The 22,361-nt window shown below is 42.2% G+C and overlaps 1 protein-coding gene across 3 annotated transcripts in view; it reads right to left on the reverse strand.

The window, feature by feature from the left end:
* Nucleotides 1–22,361, reverse strand: part of unc5db (unc-5 netrin receptor Db) — a 255,429-nt gene that overhangs the window by 105,630 nt on the left and 127,438 nt on the right. For all 3 annotated transcript variants that reach the window (XM_088994976.1, XM_088994977.1, XM_088994975.1), the window contains exons 3-4: nucleotides 12,923–13,066; nucleotides 5,600–5,703 (exon numbers count right to left, since the gene is read on the reverse strand). In XM_088994976.1, coding sequence (XP_088851102.1) covers nucleotides 5,600–5,703; nucleotides 12,923–13,066 — 248 coding nt within the window. The remainder of the gene's footprint in view (nucleotides 1–5,599; nucleotides 5,704–12,922; nucleotides 13,067–22,361) is intronic.

Raw genomic sequence — 22,361 nt, forward strand, 5'->3', positions numbered from 1 at the left:
CCCTGAGTAAATGCAAATGACACACATGGCCAAAGGATCATGGATTTCAATATGTATGTACGTGAATAAAAGAACAGTAAACACCATAACAATTACAGTATATTAATTCTCTCACTCTGGTATTTTCACCTGCATATTTTGCATTTGAATCGGTTGTGTCTCTGTAAACAGTTGTTGTGAGACTTTATTTTTCTTGGAGATATGGTACTACATATTGTTCTCTCAGAAATGTTTCCTTCTGTAATATCGTGTTTGTGACGATTAAGAAAGCCATTCCCCAAAGTATACATTGGCAGCGAATCGCTTTTGCCATACTAATAGATGAGAAGATGAAGATAAAACACACACTGTGACAGTTCCTAATTACTTTGTGATTAAAGTCATCAGTCACTGAATAGATGTTGTCAGAAGTGGCATCCCACAGTCATGTCCGTTTCTATTGTGTGTCTATATTTCAATTTCCTTGTGACTTGAAAGAAGCAATTACCAGTGGTTTCTTGCTGTGTTGAGGCCACATTATTTGTTTGCTTCAACATTAGGTGGGTTAAGAGAAAAACAGCCGAGTGTGAGTAAATGGAACGTTGGGACCAGGGGGTGGGAGCAGAACATTGGGATGGGGCTAGAGAGAAAGAGAGATGGAGAGAGAGCGGGGGGGGGGGGGGGGGGAGATAGATAGAGAGAGAGAGAGAGAGAGAGAGAGAGAGAGAGAGAGAGAGAGAGAGAGAGAGAGAGAGAGAGAGAGAGAGAGAGAGAGGTGCCTAAATGGCACATTTGTTTCAGTTTGGATATGGTCAACGGTGTTTCAAGGAGGCGCGACCAATATTGAGACATCCATACTCTGATTTCATTCCCCAGACTGCACCTGAAGGTGACTTCCTTCACCCCATTCGAAGCATCGAGGTCCACCCTTTGCTAAACGTGTGTGGATGTACATATTTTCATTCAGATGACATTTGCTGATGATTATATGCCGTGAGATGTGTTAGCTGAAAGGAAATTAAAGGACATAATAGCAATGATATGAGTGACACTGTTCCACTTTCTTTTTGCAAAGCAAGTGGCTATTTGAAAACAAAGAGGGCCACAGCACATACACTGAACTTCAACATCTGCTTTAACGCCATCCCTGTCACATCCTGATTGGCGTCAGGTGCGTGCCCCTCCCCTCCCTGTTCCTCGGGCTCGCACACCTGATTTCCATTCACTAATGTGCCTTCTGACTATAAAAGTCACCCTGTTAGCCTCAGTATTCGCTGGTGTATTCCCTTTCGTGATTCTCCACTGCTGCATGCAAGGTTGGTTGCGCTCCCTTTTTGTTTGGTGTTCCCCTGCGTGTCGAAGTAAAACCTTTTGAACTCATCTACTGCCTCCATCGAGTACTTCGGATCCAGCTCCTTTTTGTCCGACGAGGTCGTTTTGTTTTTTGCCTAGTGCGGATGTGACAATCCCCAACATTTTTTTTTGTGAAAAACGTTACCTTTTTCAGACTATTTTTTTAAATTTGTGTTCTGTATGGTATCGTTGATGCTGGCTATGAACGCAGTTTGTAAATTCTGCCCAGTTTGTTGAGCAAAACAATTAGACTCTACCAGTACAGAGTCAATAGTCCTTTTATAAATAAAACGACTTAAGAATTTAAATGGACTCAATCCTGCTGCATTTTCATCAATAGTTATAGTTATTCCAAGATTTCCTGTGTAAGGAATCGCTCCTCTGACAACTCAAGGCTTCTCCAAGCTCTCTGCTCAGCTGCCTCCTCCTCCCACTTGTTGAGAAATACGTCTGTGTAAGCTATCAGTCGTACAGGAGTGGTCCATCGATGAGAAGGTTTCTTCAGCCGTCATCTGTACAATTTTGAAGAAAATTCAAAATTGTACAGATGACGGCTGAAGAAACCTTCTCATCGTTGTTGAGAAATAGTAATTGTATGATAAACTGGCAATTATCAGAAGTATTCAAGCTTTGAAGGAAGGTTAATATTCACTATCATCCGTTGAACCAGACATTTGGGGTGTAACACGAAAATGCTATAGAAAAAAAATGCAAATTTAAATGCGAACAACCGTCGGAGCAAGTAACAATGTCCTAGAAATCCCACAGCTATACCGTATATTGACTTGATTGAATCATGCGAGCAAACCTCAGCAGGATTTGTGAAGTGGGAACATTTTACTCCAAGTGAGGAATTTTAAAGGTAAAATTGTTACATTCAAATGCTGAATTGTTTGGGAGGATCTTTGTCTTTGCTGGTCAAATAGCTTTATCAGAGAGTGGGGCCATTTATTTGATTTTCCTTGGTGCTGGAGCATAGACAGCCCACCCAAGCAAATGCTGAAGATGATGAACTGTGTGTGGGGGGAGGGGAGGATTTCGTGTTTGTGTGTGTATCACAACAAATATTTAACATACTCTACACCAAAGGTGTCAAAGCCAAGGCCCGGGGGCCAAATCTGGCCTGCCAAATCATTTTATTCGGCCCGTGAAAGCAAATAAAATTTGTTAAAGTCCATGATGCTTGCGAAAGTCCAAACGAAAATTTCAAATTGTCCCATGTAAACGTCAATAACAGTCGTTATTTCTTACTTCAAATTTGAGAACTAGTTATTTATTAATTTGTTGTGTATTCTGTCTGTAATATGTGAGATGAAACATTTTATTGGTTTCCCCAAATTCATAACGGCCCTCGAGAGGAAACCGTAATTACAATGTGGCCTGCGGCAAAAAATGAGTTTGACACCCATGCTCTACACTGTATAGTTAAGGCACTTTTACCAGCAATGGTTAGACATGATGTATTTTCCCCTGAGAATGTTGAAAGCCTGAATAAATAACAATAAAACATTGGGAGCAAATAAAATAAAATCTAATAACAAATGTAATATTTTACACCATGGTGTCCAACCAGTGAGAGACTAAGAGCCTTGTTTGTACTGTTACTGCAAGGAGCCACACACACACACACACACACACACACACACACACACACACACACACACACACACAGGCACACAGGCACACAGGCACACACACACACGCGTATTGAACCAACTAAAGATCTGCATAAGGCTTGCGAGCCGCAGGTTGGCTGCGCAACACAGATGTTCATACAGTCAAGAAACCTTTCAGGTAGTCGAGTGGTTAGCACGCCAGCGCCACAGTGCAGAGGTTGTGAGTTCAAGACCCAGTCCGGCCTCCCTGTGTGGAGTTTGCATGTTCTCCCCGGCCCCTCGTGGGTTTTCTCCGGTTTCTCCGATCTCCTCCCACATTCCAAAAACTTGGATGGCAGGCTGATTGAACACTCCAAATTGCCACTCAGTGTGAGAGGGAATGGTTGTTTGTCTTTGTGTGCCCTGCGATTGGCTGGCAAGCAATGTGCCTTGTGCCCGAAGATGGCTGTGATAGGCACCAGCACCCCACGCGACCCTAATGAGGAATAAGTGATACGGGTAATGGATGGATGGAAGTTATTGAAATGTGCTGCCTTATAGAAGTAACTGGTTGTATAGAAGCCATCCCGTTACAACAATCTAAGATGACATGACCACACTCATCACCTTCTCAACATTTTATGGAACCAGTTGCACTAAATCAACTGGGCTGAAGATATTCGATTCCACATTATTCACACATTTCTCATGTGGTTTGATTTATATGTATTTGTAAGGGAATACATCTGTAACTGTGATTTTAGTCCATACTACTCTAATCTTTTTTCATCAGCACGGTGGAATTTGTAGCACTGAGATGACAACAGCACCATTCTCCATTTCCATGTTGAATCATTTATACAGTGCAGGGTCCAGGAATAATCTCCTCCCCCATAAAAACAAAAATGTTCCCTGCACAGAGCAGCCGGTCTTGTGGTCATTGGACCAGTACAGAATAGGCTTTTGACATTTTCATTGACAATGACCTGGTGACCTTTTTTCTCTAAGACATTTAAATGAGGTATTTGTCCCACAAGTCAGACGCAAAGGCTGATCCCACTAAAAACTACCATCAACATGCACACAAGCCACAGCCAATTAAATGTTATGTACAGTAAATCACAAGTATTAGTAAATTTTGTACATGATGATAAACCGATGTGGTAGAACTAATTTCATACATACACTGTTCTACTGACGAACATACGACATTTTTGAATTAAGTTTCATCAGGAAAATATAAACGCTTGTCATGAAAATAAATGCAAAATACAAAAGGTAGAAACAGAGAATGGGCTGCTACACAGTTACTAATTACTTGAATGCAACATACTTATAGCTGATCTGCTATTGGCTATAACAGATCAGCATCCAGGTATTCCATTGGCTCAGAGGGACCTCAACCAAATGTGTCTATGTGTGTAGATGGGCAGATGTGTGTTTACGTGTTCACCAGTTGGGTGATTGCTCACGAAGCTGATGTTTGCCTTGGACATTTTCGAAGGATTGATAAAACAGACTTGGAACGAGTTAGGACATTCACATGGAAAACATGTCTCTACTTACAAAATGTTCCTGTTCAGACATTTCTTCCAGAACACATTAATTTCGTAGGTGTGGCAACAGATCTCGTCGGACAAAAAGGAGAGCTGGATCCAAAATACTCGATGGAGATAAGAATAGGTTTAAAAGAGGCTTTACTGAGACACGCAGGGAACAATCAAAGTGACGAAACAGAATAGTGAGGCCGAGCGGGACCAACCTGTGTACTGTGAGGCGACAAGGGCGTGGAATGAGGAAATATACAGGCGAATACCGAGCCTAACCGGGTGACTTTTATAGTCAGAAGGCTCAATCAGTGGGATTGGGATCAGGTGCGCGAACCCGGAGGAGCAGGGAGGGGAGGGCCGTGCCCCTGACGCCAATCAGGATGTGACAGTAGGTAGCAGTATATAGTTCCAAAGTAACTCGATCGCTGAACGATGACATGCACATTAAATTACAATTAGCTGGATTTGCCTATAAAATGATTTATAGCGGATAATATGCAGTACGCGACCATAACGATACCTCAAAAATGATTTGAGGCCCTAATTTGAGCTGAGTGAGGAGAGATAAACATGTGTTTGCAATATGTATGCAAGGAAAGAGCATTACAAAAAATAGGACATCAGTAAGACTGTAATTGTTCATTCAATATTGCATTTTATGAAGGAGGGCCTGAATTCAGAGAAGATAAATCTTACTCACATAAGAGCACTCAACTTGAAAAGGTTCAAACAATTTTCCACTTACCATGAGGCTCAGTCAGTTCCAAAACCTTTTTTACTGGTCTCTCTATTTCTGACAGTGGAATCTCACAAAATTCTCTGAAATGCCCTGACATTTAAGACAGTTTGGTTTCATGTTATTCCCGCTACCTTTGCTGACTCAGTCACTGTGGAAAAGGCATTTTTATTTCCCTTCAAGTGTTGGTACTGGTGATCTCAAACAAATGTATCAATCTTCGAAAGGTCACAGGAAGCAGAAAAAGACATTGCCATTGACTGTCTGGGTTACTGGGGCTAATCTGGATGAATCACACGAGACACTTGATTCAAATCTGCTGTGCTCAGTGGGAGTATTTGCTTCTCGTCTTTCAGGAGAGAAGGAAAGGAGAGTGTACGTCATACCTCTGCAACAGGCACTCCCTCTGGAGGGCGACAGTGCAGAACGATCATCCCATTGATTGGCACTTCCTTCTCCTGGGGGTCCTGCTCAAAGTTTTTTCTTAGGTCTGTGTGGGGAGATAAGAGGCAACTGTCAGGTGTCAAGTGTGAAGGTCATTTTCGCATCATCCGGTCACTTAAATGGCTGCACTGCTCTTGGGTGCCATGACCTTCAAAACCAGCTTGACTGTGGCCCTCTGCTTGATCCATTTACAAGGTGATTTCAAGGACATAACTGGATAGCAGCTCATGAAGAGTTTACCGGGCAATCAAAACAACCATAAAATAGATGGATTTTGTGTGGAGACTAAAAAAAAAAGGACAATAAACAGCATTGCAACAATCCAGTAAGAAATATCAGTGTGGCAGTCTAAATGTGGCTTTAAGCACTAAAATGGTTTTGAAAAAGTTTCACGCAGATCACAATTTTTCATTTTTATTGAATACACTTCAGTTATTTTTTTATATGATTTGGATAGTGGTGAGGGAAAATACAAAACTTAAAAATATCAAGAAAGCAACTTAACTAATTATTTCGTTTTCGGACATAGAAAATATCCATGTAATTCATTTTGCTAACCTTTATAATAATAATAAGAAATTTTATTTCAAGCACCTTTCAAAACACCCAAGGACACTTTACAATAAAAACAATAAGACAAAGCACATAACAATAAAACCACAAGTAAAATGATACATTATAAAATAGCAGATATAACTAGACATTGAAAGCAATTTTAAACAAGTGGGTTTTGAGGTGAGCCTTGAAAATAGGGAGGGAGTCAATATTACGGATGTTGGGTGGAAGTGAATTCCAGAGTTTGGGAGCAGAGCGGCTGAAAGCTCTGCATCCCATCGTGGTGAGACGGGCAGAGGGCACATAGAGGTGAAGGGAGGATCTGAGGGACCGAGAGGGAACAGAGATGTTAGTCAACCAAAGATATTTTATTTAGATTGCTGTATTTGTGAATGACAAATGGTGCAACCCTGGGCACATCACAGTGAAGGAAAAACTCTGCACTCGCGACATCGAGCTGCTAGCCGTTAGCCTCTGGCCGCATTACCTGCCACGGGAATTCTCACATGTCATAGCCGTGTCGACGTACATTCCCCCTACGGCAAATGGCGGCGCTGCCTCCGATGCCCTCATGACTGTTGTCAACAAGCTGCCAACCCAGTGCCCCAACGCCTTGTTCATCATCTCAGGGGACTTCAATCACGTTTCCCTGAAATCCTCCCTCCCAACATTCACACAGTATGTAACTTGTGCCACCAGAGACAATAACATATTGGACCTATTTTATTCAAACGCCAAGGATGCATACAAACCCTCCTCCCCCCTCTCGGAAGAGCAGACCACAATATGGTTTATCTCCAGCCTGTGTACAAACCCCTTGTCCAGAGGCAACCAGCTGTGACCCGCACGATCAGAAGATGGTCCACAGAAGCTGAAGAAGCTCTGCGGGACTGTTTTGACTCAACCAGGTGGGAGCTCTTTACTGAGACTCATGGGGAGGACATTGGCTCACTCACCAACACCATCACAGACTACATAAACTTTTGTGAACAAAACACAGTACCCACCAGGACTGTGCGATGTTTTGCCAACAACAAATCATGGATTATTCCCGATATAAAAGTCCTCCTGAAGGAAAAGAAAAGGGCTTTTGTGTTGGGCAACAGAGAGGAACTGAAGGCTGTGCAGATCCAACTGAGGAGGAAGATCAGAGAGGGGAAGAAGGCCTACAGGATGAAAATGGAGGAGCAGCTGCAAGCCAGCAATGTCGCTGGTGTCTGGAAGGGCCTGAAAAACATCTGTGGCCACAAAAGCCCAGTGACATTGAACGAAAAAGACAAGGACTGGTCAGATGAACTCAACCGCTTTTTCAATCGGTTAGACAAGACGCCAGCCGCCCCCGGCCCACCGTCAACTTCACCTGTAGCTGCACCTGCACCAACTCTCACTGTGGCCTTACCCTCCCTGCCCCCTCTCACGACCAGCTTTCCGCAACCAACAACTGCCCTCCCAACCGTTGCCACAGCCTCAGCCGCCACTCTACCTCCTGGTTCCTGCCTGTCACAACTGTGCAGGTGAGGAACCAACTGAGGAGGATGCAGGTGAGGAAGGCAGCAGGTCCGGATGACATCAGTTCCCGACTCCTCAAGACCTGCTCTCACCAGCTGTGTGACATTGTCCAGCACTTGTTCAACCTGAGCCTGAAGCTGGGCAGAGTTCCACAGCTGTGGAAAACGTCATGCCTGGTCCCAGTGCCCAAGATTGCCAACCCAAACGAGCTCAACAGCTACAGACTGGTGGCACTGACGTCTCACCTGATGAAGACGCTGGAGAGACTCGTCCTCGCCCACCTGCGACCACTGGCAAGCTCATCGCTGGACCTGCTACAGTTTGCCTCCCAGCCCAGCATCAGTGTGGAGGATGCCATCATCAACCTCCTCCGTACGGCGTTGCTGCACCTGGAGAATGCTGGGAGCACGGTGAGGATCACGTTCTTCGATTTCTCCAGTGCCTTCAACACCATCCAGCCAAATCTACTGGGGGACAAGCTGCGGCATGCCGGAGTCGACCGTCATCCCTCACATCCTGGACTACTGATTACCTGACAAACAGGCCACAGTACATGAGGGTAAAGAACTGTGAGTGGGACAGGCTTCTCTGCAGCACCGGAGCGCCACAGGGAACAGTCTTGGCTCCATTCCTCTTCACCCTCTACACCTCGGACTTCAACTACAACACCCCAACCTGCCACCTTCAGAAGTTCTCTGACGACTCAGCTATTGTCGGCCTCATCACAGAGGGAGACGATAGGGAGTACAGGGGACTGACAAAGGACTTTGCGGACTGGTGGCAGCAGAATCACTTCCAGATCAACACCGGGAAAACCAATGAGCTGGTGGTGGACTTCTGCAGGAAACAATCCTCACCTGCACCATTGAACATCCAGGGTTCGGACATTGAGAGGGTGACCTCCTACAAGTACCTGGGTGTTACTCTCAAAAATAAACTGGACTGGTCTACAAACACGGATGCCCTAATCAAAAAGGGACAGAGTCGCCTCTTCCTACTCAGGAAACTGATGTCTTTTGAAGTTCAGGGGTCACTCCTAAAGACTTTCTATGACTCTGTGGTGGCATCAGCCATCCACTATGGCATTGTCTGCTGGTCAGGCAGCATCACCACCCGGGACAGAAAAAGACTGGAGCGCCTTGTCAAGCGGGCCAGTTCTGTCGTGGGCTGCTCGCTGGACTCTCTGGAGGAGGTGGGCAACAGACGGATGCTAGCTAAACTAAAAGCTATGATGGACAGCCCCTCCCACCCCCTCCTGCCCACCCTGACAGCACTGGGTAGCTCCTTCAGCCAGAGACTATTACACCCGCGCTGCAAGAAGGAGAGGTACCGCCGCTCGTTCCTACCGACTGCTGTCAGACTTCACAATTCTCAATGATCACATGTGAAAAAAAAGAAAAAAAAACTGGACACTTGTAAATGTGGGTTGTTGCAATATATCAAAATGCATTTCTTGATTCTGCACTATGTACAGTTTTTTTCTTATGGAACGGTTTTGCACATTTACATTTGCACAGTATACAGTTGACATTCTTATTTTGTTATGCTTAGAATATCTTGTTTTCTATCCTTTCACCCCCACCCCATCCCTTTTCAACTGCTGCTGTGGACTGCAAATTTCCCCATTGTGGGACGAATAAAGGTATTCTGATTCTGATTCTCATTTACTTTTATAATTGGGCAGTGTTTATTCTTAAATGTTTTTATTAAGGTCAAAGAGGTATCAAAAGGACTGTACAGTGTCATATTCAATATATACGGCAACCCAATCATGTGACTTCTATTCATTATTCAAAGTGGAAATCCATATATTTGTTCTTAACCACCTATATTGTTTTCTCATATCTATATTGCTCCTCTGGGATGTATCAAACACTGCAAATATTCATAAGTGGTCACTAATGTCACATAATTTACATTTTAAATTACATTGGTGAATGTGTTATCACACACAGCTCTGGTGTTATGAGATATTATTAAAGTTGGTTTACTAATTCCAAGAAAAAATACAGCTCTGCACTGAGGCGTTTGATTGCTGGGTTGCAATAAGTCAATCCTGAATTTTCACATCTAAAAATGTACTGAACATCACTTGAATGCATTCACTTAAATGGCTAAGAGCCTACTTGAATAAGGCATTCAGTTTGCAGCTACTTATACATCATTTCATACTTTCCAAGAAGAGCTACATTATAATACATGGATATATATTTCCAACAATTAAATATCTATTCTACATTAATCTAGGTTTCTGAAATGACAATGGCGTCTGTAGATAGTCCCTGGTGTCCATAAAGTGCATGTCTTTGCATCAAAATCAATGCCCCCGATCCCGCATGCTCTTATGACTTTGACCCAAAGATACTGCAGTGTTGCTCGAACTACTATTCCCTGTGCTCCAAAACCGATAGATTCCTCTTTTTCCTCAGTGTTTTTGAACCTAAAAGCTTTCAACTTTTCCACGGGAGCCCAGGTGGCTTTTTGCTGTCTTTGGCTGGCAAACCTCTGCTCCCCAAAAACTTCAACGAATTCACAGGTCTTCTGTTGTGTTGGCAAATTATTGGGCTCCAAGGTGTGTCCAGGAAATGCAGCAAGCACAGTACATAGGAGAGTTGTTTGGATCCAGGTTCACAAGAAACAGTTCCTAAATGAGTCACAGTCTGCCGTTTTGAAAACACAGACTACTCTATCACCAGCTCAATTCCACAAAATCTGACGTTTTGGCACATGATATTGAGCAATCAAATCTGTTCTCTTGACTGCAAAATTTAGTAACATTTTGTTGAGCAGTTTTTGGTGTCGATCGTACAAGATCCAAAAATCCAGTTTCCACTTTTCAGTTTTAAGTAGTTTTAATTGCAATCACCAATCAGAACAAAATGGCAGATATATCTTAGTTGTGCTTACACTGCTTGAGCCCAGAAAGGATGACATAGAATGATGTGTCGTCTTTCTCACCTCTAAAAAAGACAGCACCGTTTTTACAGAAGTGAATATGGTCTGGCGTGTAGGGACCGTTTCTATCATCTCATATTGCCCGAGTAGAAAGATGACAGACAGTCGATATAATTTGGGAATAAGAGGTGACGGTCCTCGTTCTCATTTAATGGAGAGTTCTTCATGTTACAGCGAAATAAATAAAGCCCATCTGTGTGGCTAACTTACTACTGTAATTTCCGGACTATCGAGCGCACCTGATTATAAGCCGCACCCACCACATTTTAAGAGGAAAACCAATTTTGTACATACACAAGCCGCACCTGTATATAAGCCGCATGTGCCCACATTAAAACATGTAACACAAACACAAAATTAACCCAAACCCGACTTCAAGTCCTGCGAATGAAACTAAATGTCCTTCATTAAAGTCCACAGTCCAAAAAGCACAGCCGGCAAAATGAACGGAAAAAAGATTCTTAAGGTTTGATGCAGGCCTGCAGAGTCCGGGTCCCGTTGAAAGTAAACCGAGGGAAAAAAAGTGTATATTTCCAAAGGTAAGGGAGGGAAAAATATATATCCACTATTGTCCACCGCGTCCACAAACAGGTGGCTGGTCGCCGCCTCGCCTCATCTATGGCAGAGTCAGCGATAACTTTAATCTTTCGCAGAGAGTTCAGGTCAAACTCCTCCGTGCCAACGTGAAAAAAAAAAATCCACAGGGTCTGGTCGAGCCTCTGTCTTCTCTCACACACCGCCGCAGGTTTTTCTTTCACCAACTTTTTACGCCCTCTTCACCTTTTTTTTGTCTGTCCCTCACCTTTACCTGTCCCCACTTAAACCCGTCACCCCGCATTTGTTCCGCCCCTCCTTTTTCATTCACCTGTGCAAAACATATCAGAATCACCATCGATTCGTTCATGCCACGGTTACGTGCAACAGCTCTGTTTCATTCTTTATCGGAGTGCTCGATTGCTTTTAGCTCGAAAGCTGCGTCTTATGCCTTTCTCTTTGCATTTTCCATGATGAGGGTATATTCACGCTCATTTAATTTATGCACAAGACAAGAAGATGCAGTCTTCCTCGACATATATATTTCAAAGGTCTAAATCTTACCTTTTCTACTCGAGCGCCACTGGCGGCTGTTAGAAAAATTACACAAATTGGCCGCATCACTGAATAAGCCGCAAGGTTGAAAGTTTGGGAAAAAAGTAGCCGCTTATAGTCCGGAATTTACGGTACTATCGCCAAAAATGTCCACTTTGTGGTTCATTTTTCAAGTGACATTGAATTAAATTGAACACAATTATTGATACTCAATGAGAACTGCTGATTCAGGGATGATATCAGACATTTCCTGAGCACTTTCTATGTTCATGTATTTGTTGTGATATAAATGACAGCGAGTTGGGGGACTGTTTGTAAAAATATTGTGTTTTTTTTTTTTTGTGTACAATGAGTTCTTGGTTGTAATGTAATTTTTATGCAAGGGAGTCCATTGCACGGTTTGAATAGTATATCTTTTAGATGGGAATTGAAAAAGTGTTGTCAAAAATTAAATCTGTTTGCATTTGCTGTGCCAATCTGATTCCCAAAGTGTGTGTGTGTTTGGTTGAGATGTATGAACTTTGTGCACTTGGTAGGTTATGGCTTAATGAAGTTATTGCAAGGTTGACGTGCATACTATAAGTTTACAAGGCTCCTACCACATTCAACATGGTAGAGACTCTCACAACCAGAAAAAAACAACAATGTAGGACAATGGGTCTGTATGTAAGTTTCAATGGCTGTAATTGTTTTTTGTTGGGGGGAGGTGTCTGTCACTCTGTCAACCTAACCTGGTATGCTTATCTTCACAGTTCACACACCTACCTTACCAGCATTGTACAGATTAAGGAAGATGTCATAGATGTGGCTCTTATCTTCTGTTTCCAAATCTTGCATATTGTTTGCATGCGTCAAAAAGAACTGAGTAATCCTTCAAAAAGCACTTCTTCATCAGATGTGACAAAATTGCTGTTTTGAATGTGGACCAAATACTTGGAAGCTTAATTCCTCTGTGTCACTTCCTGAACAAGTGTTCACACATGTCCAAACTACAGATTTTTGTATGTCTGAGTGACTTGTCAAGTCGTGGAGCTCAAAATTCAAAGTCTTAATATTTGTGACTCGTGTTGATTCAAGTCATACAACTGGAGGTTGTCGCCCTGCTGCTATGAAATTAGATACTTCAGCGGGCAGAGAAAAATAATAGAAGTACTCACAGGCAATTCGGACTGCAGCCTTGCGACTTTTGGAGGTCCCTAAATGACTCCATGCCACACACAGACACCAGTAGTCTTCTGGGCCATGGAAATCCTCAACCTGCTGACGGGACACGTTGATCATCACCTCCCGTACTTTTAGCCCTAAAAAGAAAGGGCAATTGTTTTTTTTTTTTTTGTACAATATTGTGTGTGAAGAGATTCACCTCAGACACTGATTGTCGCTGGGTTCCTGCGAACAATCAAACTGTTTTTTTATGGCCGCAACAACAATGACAATAACAGTTGTGTTTTTTGTCCGTTACCAATCATAACCAGAGACAATTTGGATTGTTCAATCAGTCTGCCATACATGTTTCTGGAATGTGGGAATAAACTAGGAGTACCCGAAGTAATCCCACATGGGCCTGGGAGAACATGCAAACTCTACAGATGAAGCCTTGAGCCGAAATCAAACTCTGCACAAGTGTACTGTGGGACCAAGGCACTAACCAGTTGACCCCCAAGGTCGCAGTCTTACAGCAATAGTTCTGCGGAAACCCTTCAAGCAGCATATGCACAGAGAATGCAATAAAGTGCCACCACATCATATCGGACAATGTTTTCGGAATGTTAAGTGCACTGAAGTGCACAAAAACATTGAATTGGAAAATCCCATCAGCCAATTTACAAATGTTTGTTACCCTTGCCACTTGTACACGTTTTAATCTGATTCATCGGTTTAAGGCAGATATGTGCATTTGCATTACTTCTCAGAGTCTCTGTTGCTGACAGCACCTCATTCACTCTGTTGGATTAAAAGCAAGACATGTTGAATGCATTGGCACTTTAGTTGTGCCACTCCGATAAATAATGCTTTAATCTGACAAGCTCTTACTCAAGTCAAAGAGCAACACACAGTGGGTGCACACTTTGAAAAATATTGTGGATACATTAAAATGGATACCACTGAAGCCTATCACAGGAGGTCCATACCATTGCCTGGCGTAAAATTGAAAATGGGAACATTTCAAAGTGCCGATGCATAGTTGGCATAAATGACATAACTACTATAAGCACTGGCTGAATGAAATACAGCATTTTATTTGGTTTAGTATATCAAAGAACTAATATTTTTTTCCACATAAATGGCAAACTTTGGAACTCACTTCCTCCCAACATTCGTAACATCTATTCTCTTCCCACCTTCAAGTCTCATCTCAAAACCCCCCTATTTAAAATTGCATTTTCTGTGTAGCTGTCTCTCTTGTTTCTATTTATAATTTTAATTTATTTATTGTATTGTATCTGTGATTATATTTTATTTATTAAAGTACCTATGCTTGTCTGTGACTGCAAAGTGTCCTTGAGAGCTTTGAAAGGCGCTTCAAATGTAATGTATTATTATTATTATTATTATTATTATGATTATTATTATTTTGTATGTATACAGGCATATTGACAAATTGATGACATCCAAAAAAGACGAGATTTCAGAGGTTACGGTACTGTCAACTTGATGTATATAAACAGCCCCCTCAAAACAAATTTGAATGACAAGGTCCTTTGCTTGGGTCAAAAAGGACTAATTGAAATCCTACTTCATTGAATCCTTTTCAATTTTAAATCTTAATGTGCATACATTCAAAATTCAAGTACTGTATTTTCCATAGAAAAGGTGCATTGAACTATAAGGCGCACTTACAATAAATGAAAAAAACATTTCCAAATATCATATGTCAAGATATAAAAGTTTTCCCAACATAAGGCACATCAAATTATAAGGTGCTACAGTAGAGTTCTAGGCTAGGGTTACACACTACTTCTTAAACAGAGAGAAATGGAGGTGGCTGCTGACAGTAGTTGTGAGACCTATTGTGGCTGAGTAATACTTCACAAATAAGGTGCACTTGCATATAAGGCGAAGGGTCATCTTTTGAAAAAAAATCCAAGCTTAGGGGTATGCTTTATACACCAGAAAATATGGTATTTTTGAGTAACGTTCCCTCTTCGCAATCACACAAACTCGTTAAGAACTCCTTCGATGGTCGTGAGCAACATCAGACACATTCCTGTCCCAAAACTGTGATTAAGGTACGTGATGTAAAATGTTATGGAAAAAAAAAATCGTAAAACAAAAAAAATATTCCTAAAACAGAAAAACAACATATCATCAAATACTTAATACTTAATACTTTAATTTTAGCACAAAGGTTATTTTAACTCATTCACTGCCAGATGTGCAAAAATGTGTGCACTCCAGTGCCAGCGTTTTTGTCATTTTCACACAACTTCCAGAACCCACAGAACATTGAGTTTAAGGAACATATACATTCAATGCAGCATAGGAAACCTTAGACTCTCTTATTTTATCAGAAGGTCCGGGGAGAACATGCAAACTCCACACAGGGAGGCCGGACCGGGATGCGAACCGGCAACCTCTGCACTGTGAAGCCGGTGTGCTAACCACTCGACTACCGGGCCGCCCCTATTATTATTATTATTATTATTATTATTATTATTATTATTATTACTACTAGTATGAGGGGCAAGTGGGAACGGCTGTACAAAAGGCAAATGCTACCCCCTCGGCTCCTCGTGAGAGGGAAAAATATTGCCAGAGGTTTGACCAGCGCTTTATCGGCGGCACAGCCCTCCCCCCCAAGAAGAACCAAAACCTGAAGTAATTCGGGAACGCCGCTCCATTTCAGATTTTCAATTCCCAAATAAATTCGGGAATGGCAGTGAATGTCAAGCATAATTCGAAAAAGCCATTCTTTTTTATTATGCTCACACATTGTCCACTCCTAAATAATGGAAAACATCCGATTTAATAAAACACACACATTCTGATTCACCTGACCTTTGAAGAGCCTCTTTGAAGAGGCTTGTAAACTATGCTCATGTTTCGACTTCCTGGATGCTCGCATGACTGGAACTGTAACGAAAGTCGGAAGAGTCTGGTGTCCTGTTTGCAGATTAATGTGGAGTAGAAATGAAGGAATGAGTTTGGAAATGCAATGTGTGCGTGGTGCACATCACCTGTCACAGTGTGCGCAGAGGGTGAGAGAAGTGTGTAAATGCTCACATATGCCATTTGAGGGGACTTTGATCTTGAGTATACTTTTAATTGTTTCATTAGTACAGCGCCATACATGTTTGAGGGAGACAGTGGTTAATTTAAAGAAGAGAAGGGACTCCAAGAGGCGGGTCAATGCTTGCATGATTCATCACATGACAGTTACAACAAATTATGAGCCTGTTTTTAGGGTTGTGAAAAGGCCAGCGATATTCAAGCCAATTGCTTCACGTGATGACTGATGCTATTTGATTTACAACTGGTTAGGCTATGATAGATGGGCCATTTCCTGAATGAAGTCATAATTGCTTGCACTTGAGTTTTCTGTTGTTTGAACTATTGGCACAGATATAGTTTTATATTTTGACAATTAAATGATGAGCATGCTTTGGTCTACTGTGCTTGGTATTCAATAAAAATAATGATGATGAAATCAATACAGGAAAAGATAGCTATCATGCATCAACGGCTTTAATTTGTTTTTCTTGTCCTCAATCACATTTCATCAGTAGCCTACATGACTTGTAAATTAGACTCTGCCTTGAAGAAACGTTGGCAGTGGTCTAGCCAGTTTCCTGTCACCTATTGTTGACAAACATTTGTCAGTGGTTGCAAGTCATGGTGGTGGTGGAACAAGCCGGAAAGAAGCAGGGAGGAAAGGATGTAAAAAAAATGTAATCATCGCCCTATCCCATCAAAAAAGGCAAACAATGACTGTGGATGGCATTTGGAATTTAAAAATACAAAATTGACACATCTCCACAAACCAGTCACAAAGTATCAAATGCAAGTTAAGAATAGACTCAGAATTGGGAAACTGACAGGACTAGGGTACTTGACGCCTCAAGTACAACACTCAAGGACATCTACGTACTTTCATACTTGTAGTCCCACAAATATTGCTACTGGTCATTTTATACACTAACTGTACAACTGTGATAGTATTGTATTCTACCACTGATCATTTTAGCTCTGCTTGACACTTTGCACATTGTCTCAAAGCTGTCATTGGGTGGTACCACCGAACAATGGTACACTTACATTACGGATTATACTTATTTGTAATGTCCTTGTTTATAATGATACTAGTGCAGCCTGTATAATATGTGACAAATTCTTTGTGTGCTCTACATACATTTTGTTTTTCTACTTACATTCCTTTCATCACTTTGCTGCTGTGAAATGTAAATTTCTCCACTGTGAGACTAATAAAGGCATATCCAATCCAATCCAATCCAATCCATACTTGGCCAATAAAGATGATTCAGAATCAGAAAGCAACCTGGAAACTACTGCATTTGAGGATGGTAGGAAGTTAGACAAAAAGTAATACATTTGTACGATACATCGTACATTTAAATTTGTTCCAAACATTTCTTCGGGTTTTGGTTTTTCTTGCAGGTGTACTGATAAAGAGCTGGTCAGCCCTCCGGTAATGTTTTTTCCCCTTCCACGAGGGGGCAGCATTTGCCTTTTGTACAGCTTCGCCCACTTACACCTCATCTAACTCCAGACCAATATAACTAAGGAATTACCACTTTTTTTCTGATGAAAGATGAAAGTCTAAGGTTTCTTACGCTCCATTGAATGTTTATGTAGTCCTAACACTCAATATTCGGTGGTTCCTGGAAGTTGAGTAAAAATGATAAAACCCTGGCAATGGAGTGGACACATTTTTGCACGTCTGGCATTAAATAAGTTAATGTAGTTTACATTTCCTTGAACAAAACAGCATTCATTAAGTGTAAATCTCTCTCTGGCTGGCACCTCTCCGTCACAGTCTTTCAGTAGAGAGTGAGGCACAAACATAATTAATTTCTCCACCAACAGCTGAAGGCTCACAAGTTGACAATGTGTGTGTGTGCGTGTGTGTGTGCGTGCGTGCGTGTGCGTGTGTGTGTGTGTTGTGCATGTGTGTGTGTGTGCGTGTGTGTGTTGTGCATGTGTGTGTGCGTGTGTGTGTGTGTGTGTGTGTGTGTGTGTGTGTGTGTGTGTGTGTGTGTGTGTGTGTGTGTGTGTGTGTGTGTGTGTGTGTGTGTGCGTGCGTGCGTGGGTGTGTGGGAAGAGAGATGGTGGAGAAAAAAATAATTAATTTCCATAATGGTGTAAAATGCACAAACCTCTATTTGTAGAAAAAAATACTGTACAGTACAATGAAATACATGATATGTAAATCTGACGGCTTGTGGGAGAGGAAAGTGTGGTAAGCATTGTAACAGAGCAAGCAAGTTGAAAGCTAAAGTGTTGACAGGTGGCTTGTCTGACAGATGCAGCTGTGTGTTGCAATAGTGTCATCTGTCATCCATATTTGTTTATTGTCAGAAGAGTGTTGACAAGGCTCATTAGAGTAAACCATTTGACATGTTTCTTTTTAACTTGGAACAGTTCTTATTTTGTTAAATCAAACGAAAAACCATGTACTGTAAATATACAATACAATACATATTGATTTATATAGTGCTTTAACAACAACTGAAGATGTAACAAAGCGCTTAACATGGCCAGCTATCGTACACAGGAAATAAAGCAATCACAAACATTGTAAAGTAGAAAGCACCAGGGAGTGAAACCAAGATCAAGTCGGAATCATGCTGAGTAGAATGTCAAAGAGTACAAGTGAGTTGGGGTTATGTTGAAAGATGAGTTTGTTGGGAATGTGTTAGAAGTAAAAAGAGGATCAGCTCAAATGATGAGTCTGAAGCTAGAAATTGAAGGTGTGATATTCAATGTTGTTCGTGAGTATGCCCCGCAGGTAGGCTGTGATTTGGCGGGGAAGGAGAAATTTTGGTTGGACTTTGATGAAGTTATCCAGAACATCCCCAGAAGTGACAGGGTTGTAATCTGTGGAGACTTCAATGGATATGTGGGCGCAGGAAACATAGATAATGAGGAGTAGATGGGCAGATTTGGATTCCAGCTGAGGAACGGTGAATATGGTGGTTGTCTTTGCTAAGATGACGGAAATGGCTATTGTGAATACAGTTATACCTCGGCTTACGAACAGCTTACTACAGCTGCGAGTTTGCTTTCAACATTTAGCTTGTAGTAAATGTGCACATTCCACCATGACATCCCTGATCCACTACTGAAAAGGATGTTTTGATCCTCTCCTCCTTCATCTAGAACTGCTTCATGTAACAAAGAGAGTACAGAAAGTGCTTAACAAAGCAAGCCTAAGAGACAAAGATCAAGTGCAGCAACTAAAGCAGGACATCACCAATAGTCTGGAAATCATCAACAAGACGCCACTGCCAGGGAAGCTCAAGCTCTGGTGTCTGCAGTTTGGACTTCTCCCTTGGGTAATGTGGTCACTCACAGTCTGTAAGGCCCCACTCTCAACTGTGGAGAAGATGGAGCGAGCCATCACTAGATATGTGAAAAGATGGCTTGGTGTTCCACGCTGTCTGTCTATGGCAAAGGGGTCCTTGAGCTTCCAATCACAAGCCTCACCGAAGAGTACAAGTGCTCTAAAGTGAGACTTCAGGTTAGCCTTAAAGGCTCCAGAGACCAGATGAGCAGTCAAGCTGCACCCCCTTATCAACTGGACGGAAATGGATGCCATCCATCGCGGTGCAGCAGGCCACAGCAGCACTAAGGCACAGTGACATTGTGGGACACGTCTAGCCAGGAAGAGGGGGGTTTGGCCTTACAATCAAACCATATTGGTGTAAGGCCTCAACATCGGAAAGAAGGAAAATGGTGATGGAAGAGGTGCGCCGCCAAGAGGAAGCTGAAAGAACTGCAAAGGCTGTCTCTTTTGTCAAGCAGGGACAATGGATGAGGTGGGAAGGCCTGGAGAAAAGAAAGCTCAGCTGGAGGGATCTCTGGGAAATGGAGGCAAGCAACATCAGCTTCATCATCAGAGCTATCAACGATGTGCTCCCATCACCAAAAAACCTCAACCAATGGTATGGCGAAGATCCAACCTGTGACCTCTGTCGAACTACAGGAACTCTCAAACACATCCTGACCGGTTGTAAGACCAGCCTCACACAAGGCCGCTACACCTGGAGGCACAACCAGGTCCTGAAGGCTTTGGCAGTTGTCCTTGAGAGCAAGAGGAACACCATCAACTCCTTGCCAATGAGAGCTACCACTTTCAGCACAGCACAATTGACTTTCGTCCGAGAGGGACAGAAAAAGCCCAACCATCCTCCTGCCAAACCAGAAGTTGAACAGTTATCCAGGGCCTGCAATTGGGAGATGCGAGTTGACAAACCGAAGAAAATTATGACAGAGCAAAAGAAAGAGATCATCGAAAAACACAAAAGAGGTGTACGTTTGTTTGAGTTAGCGTCCCAGTACCAGTCCGCTACGTCAACCATTGTTACCATCCTTAAGAACAAGGAAGCTATTAAGGGTTTATCTGTGTTTTCTAAGCAACGGTCTCAGGCAAAAGAAGAGGTAAGAAAACTTCTGTTGATTTGGATTTGCGAAAAACAGCTAGCAGGGGACAGTCTGAGTGAAGGTATTATCGCTGAGAAAGCATGGCAACTTCACTCGGATATCAATAGTCAACTACATCAACGACCATCACGAAGTTAAATAAAACGACTATATTATACAGTACAGTTTATTTCTTTAATTACAATACAATATCACATTTATTAGACATAAAATAAGGTATATGTTGTGTAGTTCAAATACTTATTTAGTAGAAGGACTTGGGAACGGATTATTCTCATTTGAATAGTTTCCATTGGGAAATAAATGTTCGGAAGAGGAACTTTTCACCTCACACACATTTTCTGGGAAACAATTAAGTTTGTGAGCTGAGGTATCACTATATTTCACAATAATTGGTATAAGGTCAAAATTTCAGTTTCTGAATCATTGGGAATACCTGTTTAAATGCTTGAGCGGGCAGAGTTGCTCCCGTATACATGTACATGGGAATGTCCTGACCAAAACAGGCAATGTATGGATAAGTCCTGATGACTTTCTACAGGAATACAACTGTTATTTTGCTCCTTGCTCCAAAAAGTGTGTTGCTGTGTTGTGTGTGGCACACGTGAGTTTTGCCAAGTTTGTTTATCTCTGCTTGTGTATTTCTGGCAAGTGACGTCCCAGACGTATGGACAAAGTGAAAACGCTGCAGATGAATCAATTTTAGGCTAACTACCGTGACTAAGCATGGAAGGCACATACAAGTACCTTCCGTATGACACAGACGATTACTCCTTTCTGAGGGAGGATGCACAGAACATATGCACCCGATGTCCTAGACAATTCATATATTGGTCTTCTTCGAGTTTTTCAAAATCTGACTTCAGAAAGCCTTTAATCGTCCCACAATAAGGACATTTGCATATTTACACACCCTTCCTCAAACCAAATATTGATTTTCACATGGTTACTGCCAGCATGTAAATGTTTTCACCGGTATTGAAATCCATTGAAGTGTGCTCGTCATATGACTGTAAAGCAAATTTGTTTTTCAGTAGGATGCCTCTGTTTTGTTTTTGTTGTTTGTGTTTTGATTTCTTGTTCCTTTCTGGAGGTGCCTGAGTGTTGAGGAGACCTTTTGCACGCACCATTATTCCTCATTAATTTATTGATGAACATCTATGGCTGCACCCCATGGTCTCCTCTTCTTTGGCTTTGTTCCCTGTAAACTCCAGGATAGCTGGAAGATGTTTCTTTCGGTGACATACATGGTGTCTACTCGGTGTCTGTTAGCTTGCTCAGATCTGCTGTTTGGAAACATTGGGAGCACAGTTTAATTACCTGATTGTCCATTTCCTTCCATCAACAGTTCAAGGCGTCACATTTATTCTCTAGCATTGCCATCTTTTGTAGGAGGTTGTGGAATTCATTAGTGGCTATGGGTGTTACGTCGCTCGAGTGCAAAGATGCAGGACTCGAGCGACGGGATCTTGGCGATAGGGAAGGACCCGAAATACACGGCGTGACAGGCTTGGATGGAGCAAGAGTCTTTACTGGGACATGCATCAAAAAATAACAAACAGGGAAGAGTGGAGGAAGGTAACTAAATGACAGCAGACCGAGCAACACGGAAGTGGAAACGGCAAAGTCCAAAAATACTCCGACGGAGACGGTAGTGAGCGACAGGCAGATATAGGCAGAAGGCACAATCAGTGAATGACAATCAGCTGTGGGAACCCAGGTGAGTGATGATTGGAGGGGCCGTCTCCCGGGAGTGGCGAATGAGGTGACAGGAGGGGCGGGGCGCGCCCAGGATGGCAACGAGATGTGACAATGGGAGGCATCTTGCTTTTAGTTTTGATGCTAACTGCCCTCTTGTGCAAAGCAGCATGCTTACATTAAAATATGGTGACAAATGTGACGAAAAAGGCCAAAGCCAACTCTATCTAAAAATAAATAAATAAATAAATGAACAAAAATCCAATAACTAAATAC

The sequence above is a fragment of the Hippocampus bargibanti genome, linkage group LG04, assembly GCF_051943395.1.
Source record: "Hippocampus bargibanti isolate YZ-2025 linkage group LG04, ASM5194339v1, whole genome shotgun sequence".
Lineage (NCBI taxonomy): Eukaryota > Metazoa > Chordata > Actinopteri > Syngnathiformes > Syngnathidae > Hippocampus > Hippocampus bargibanti.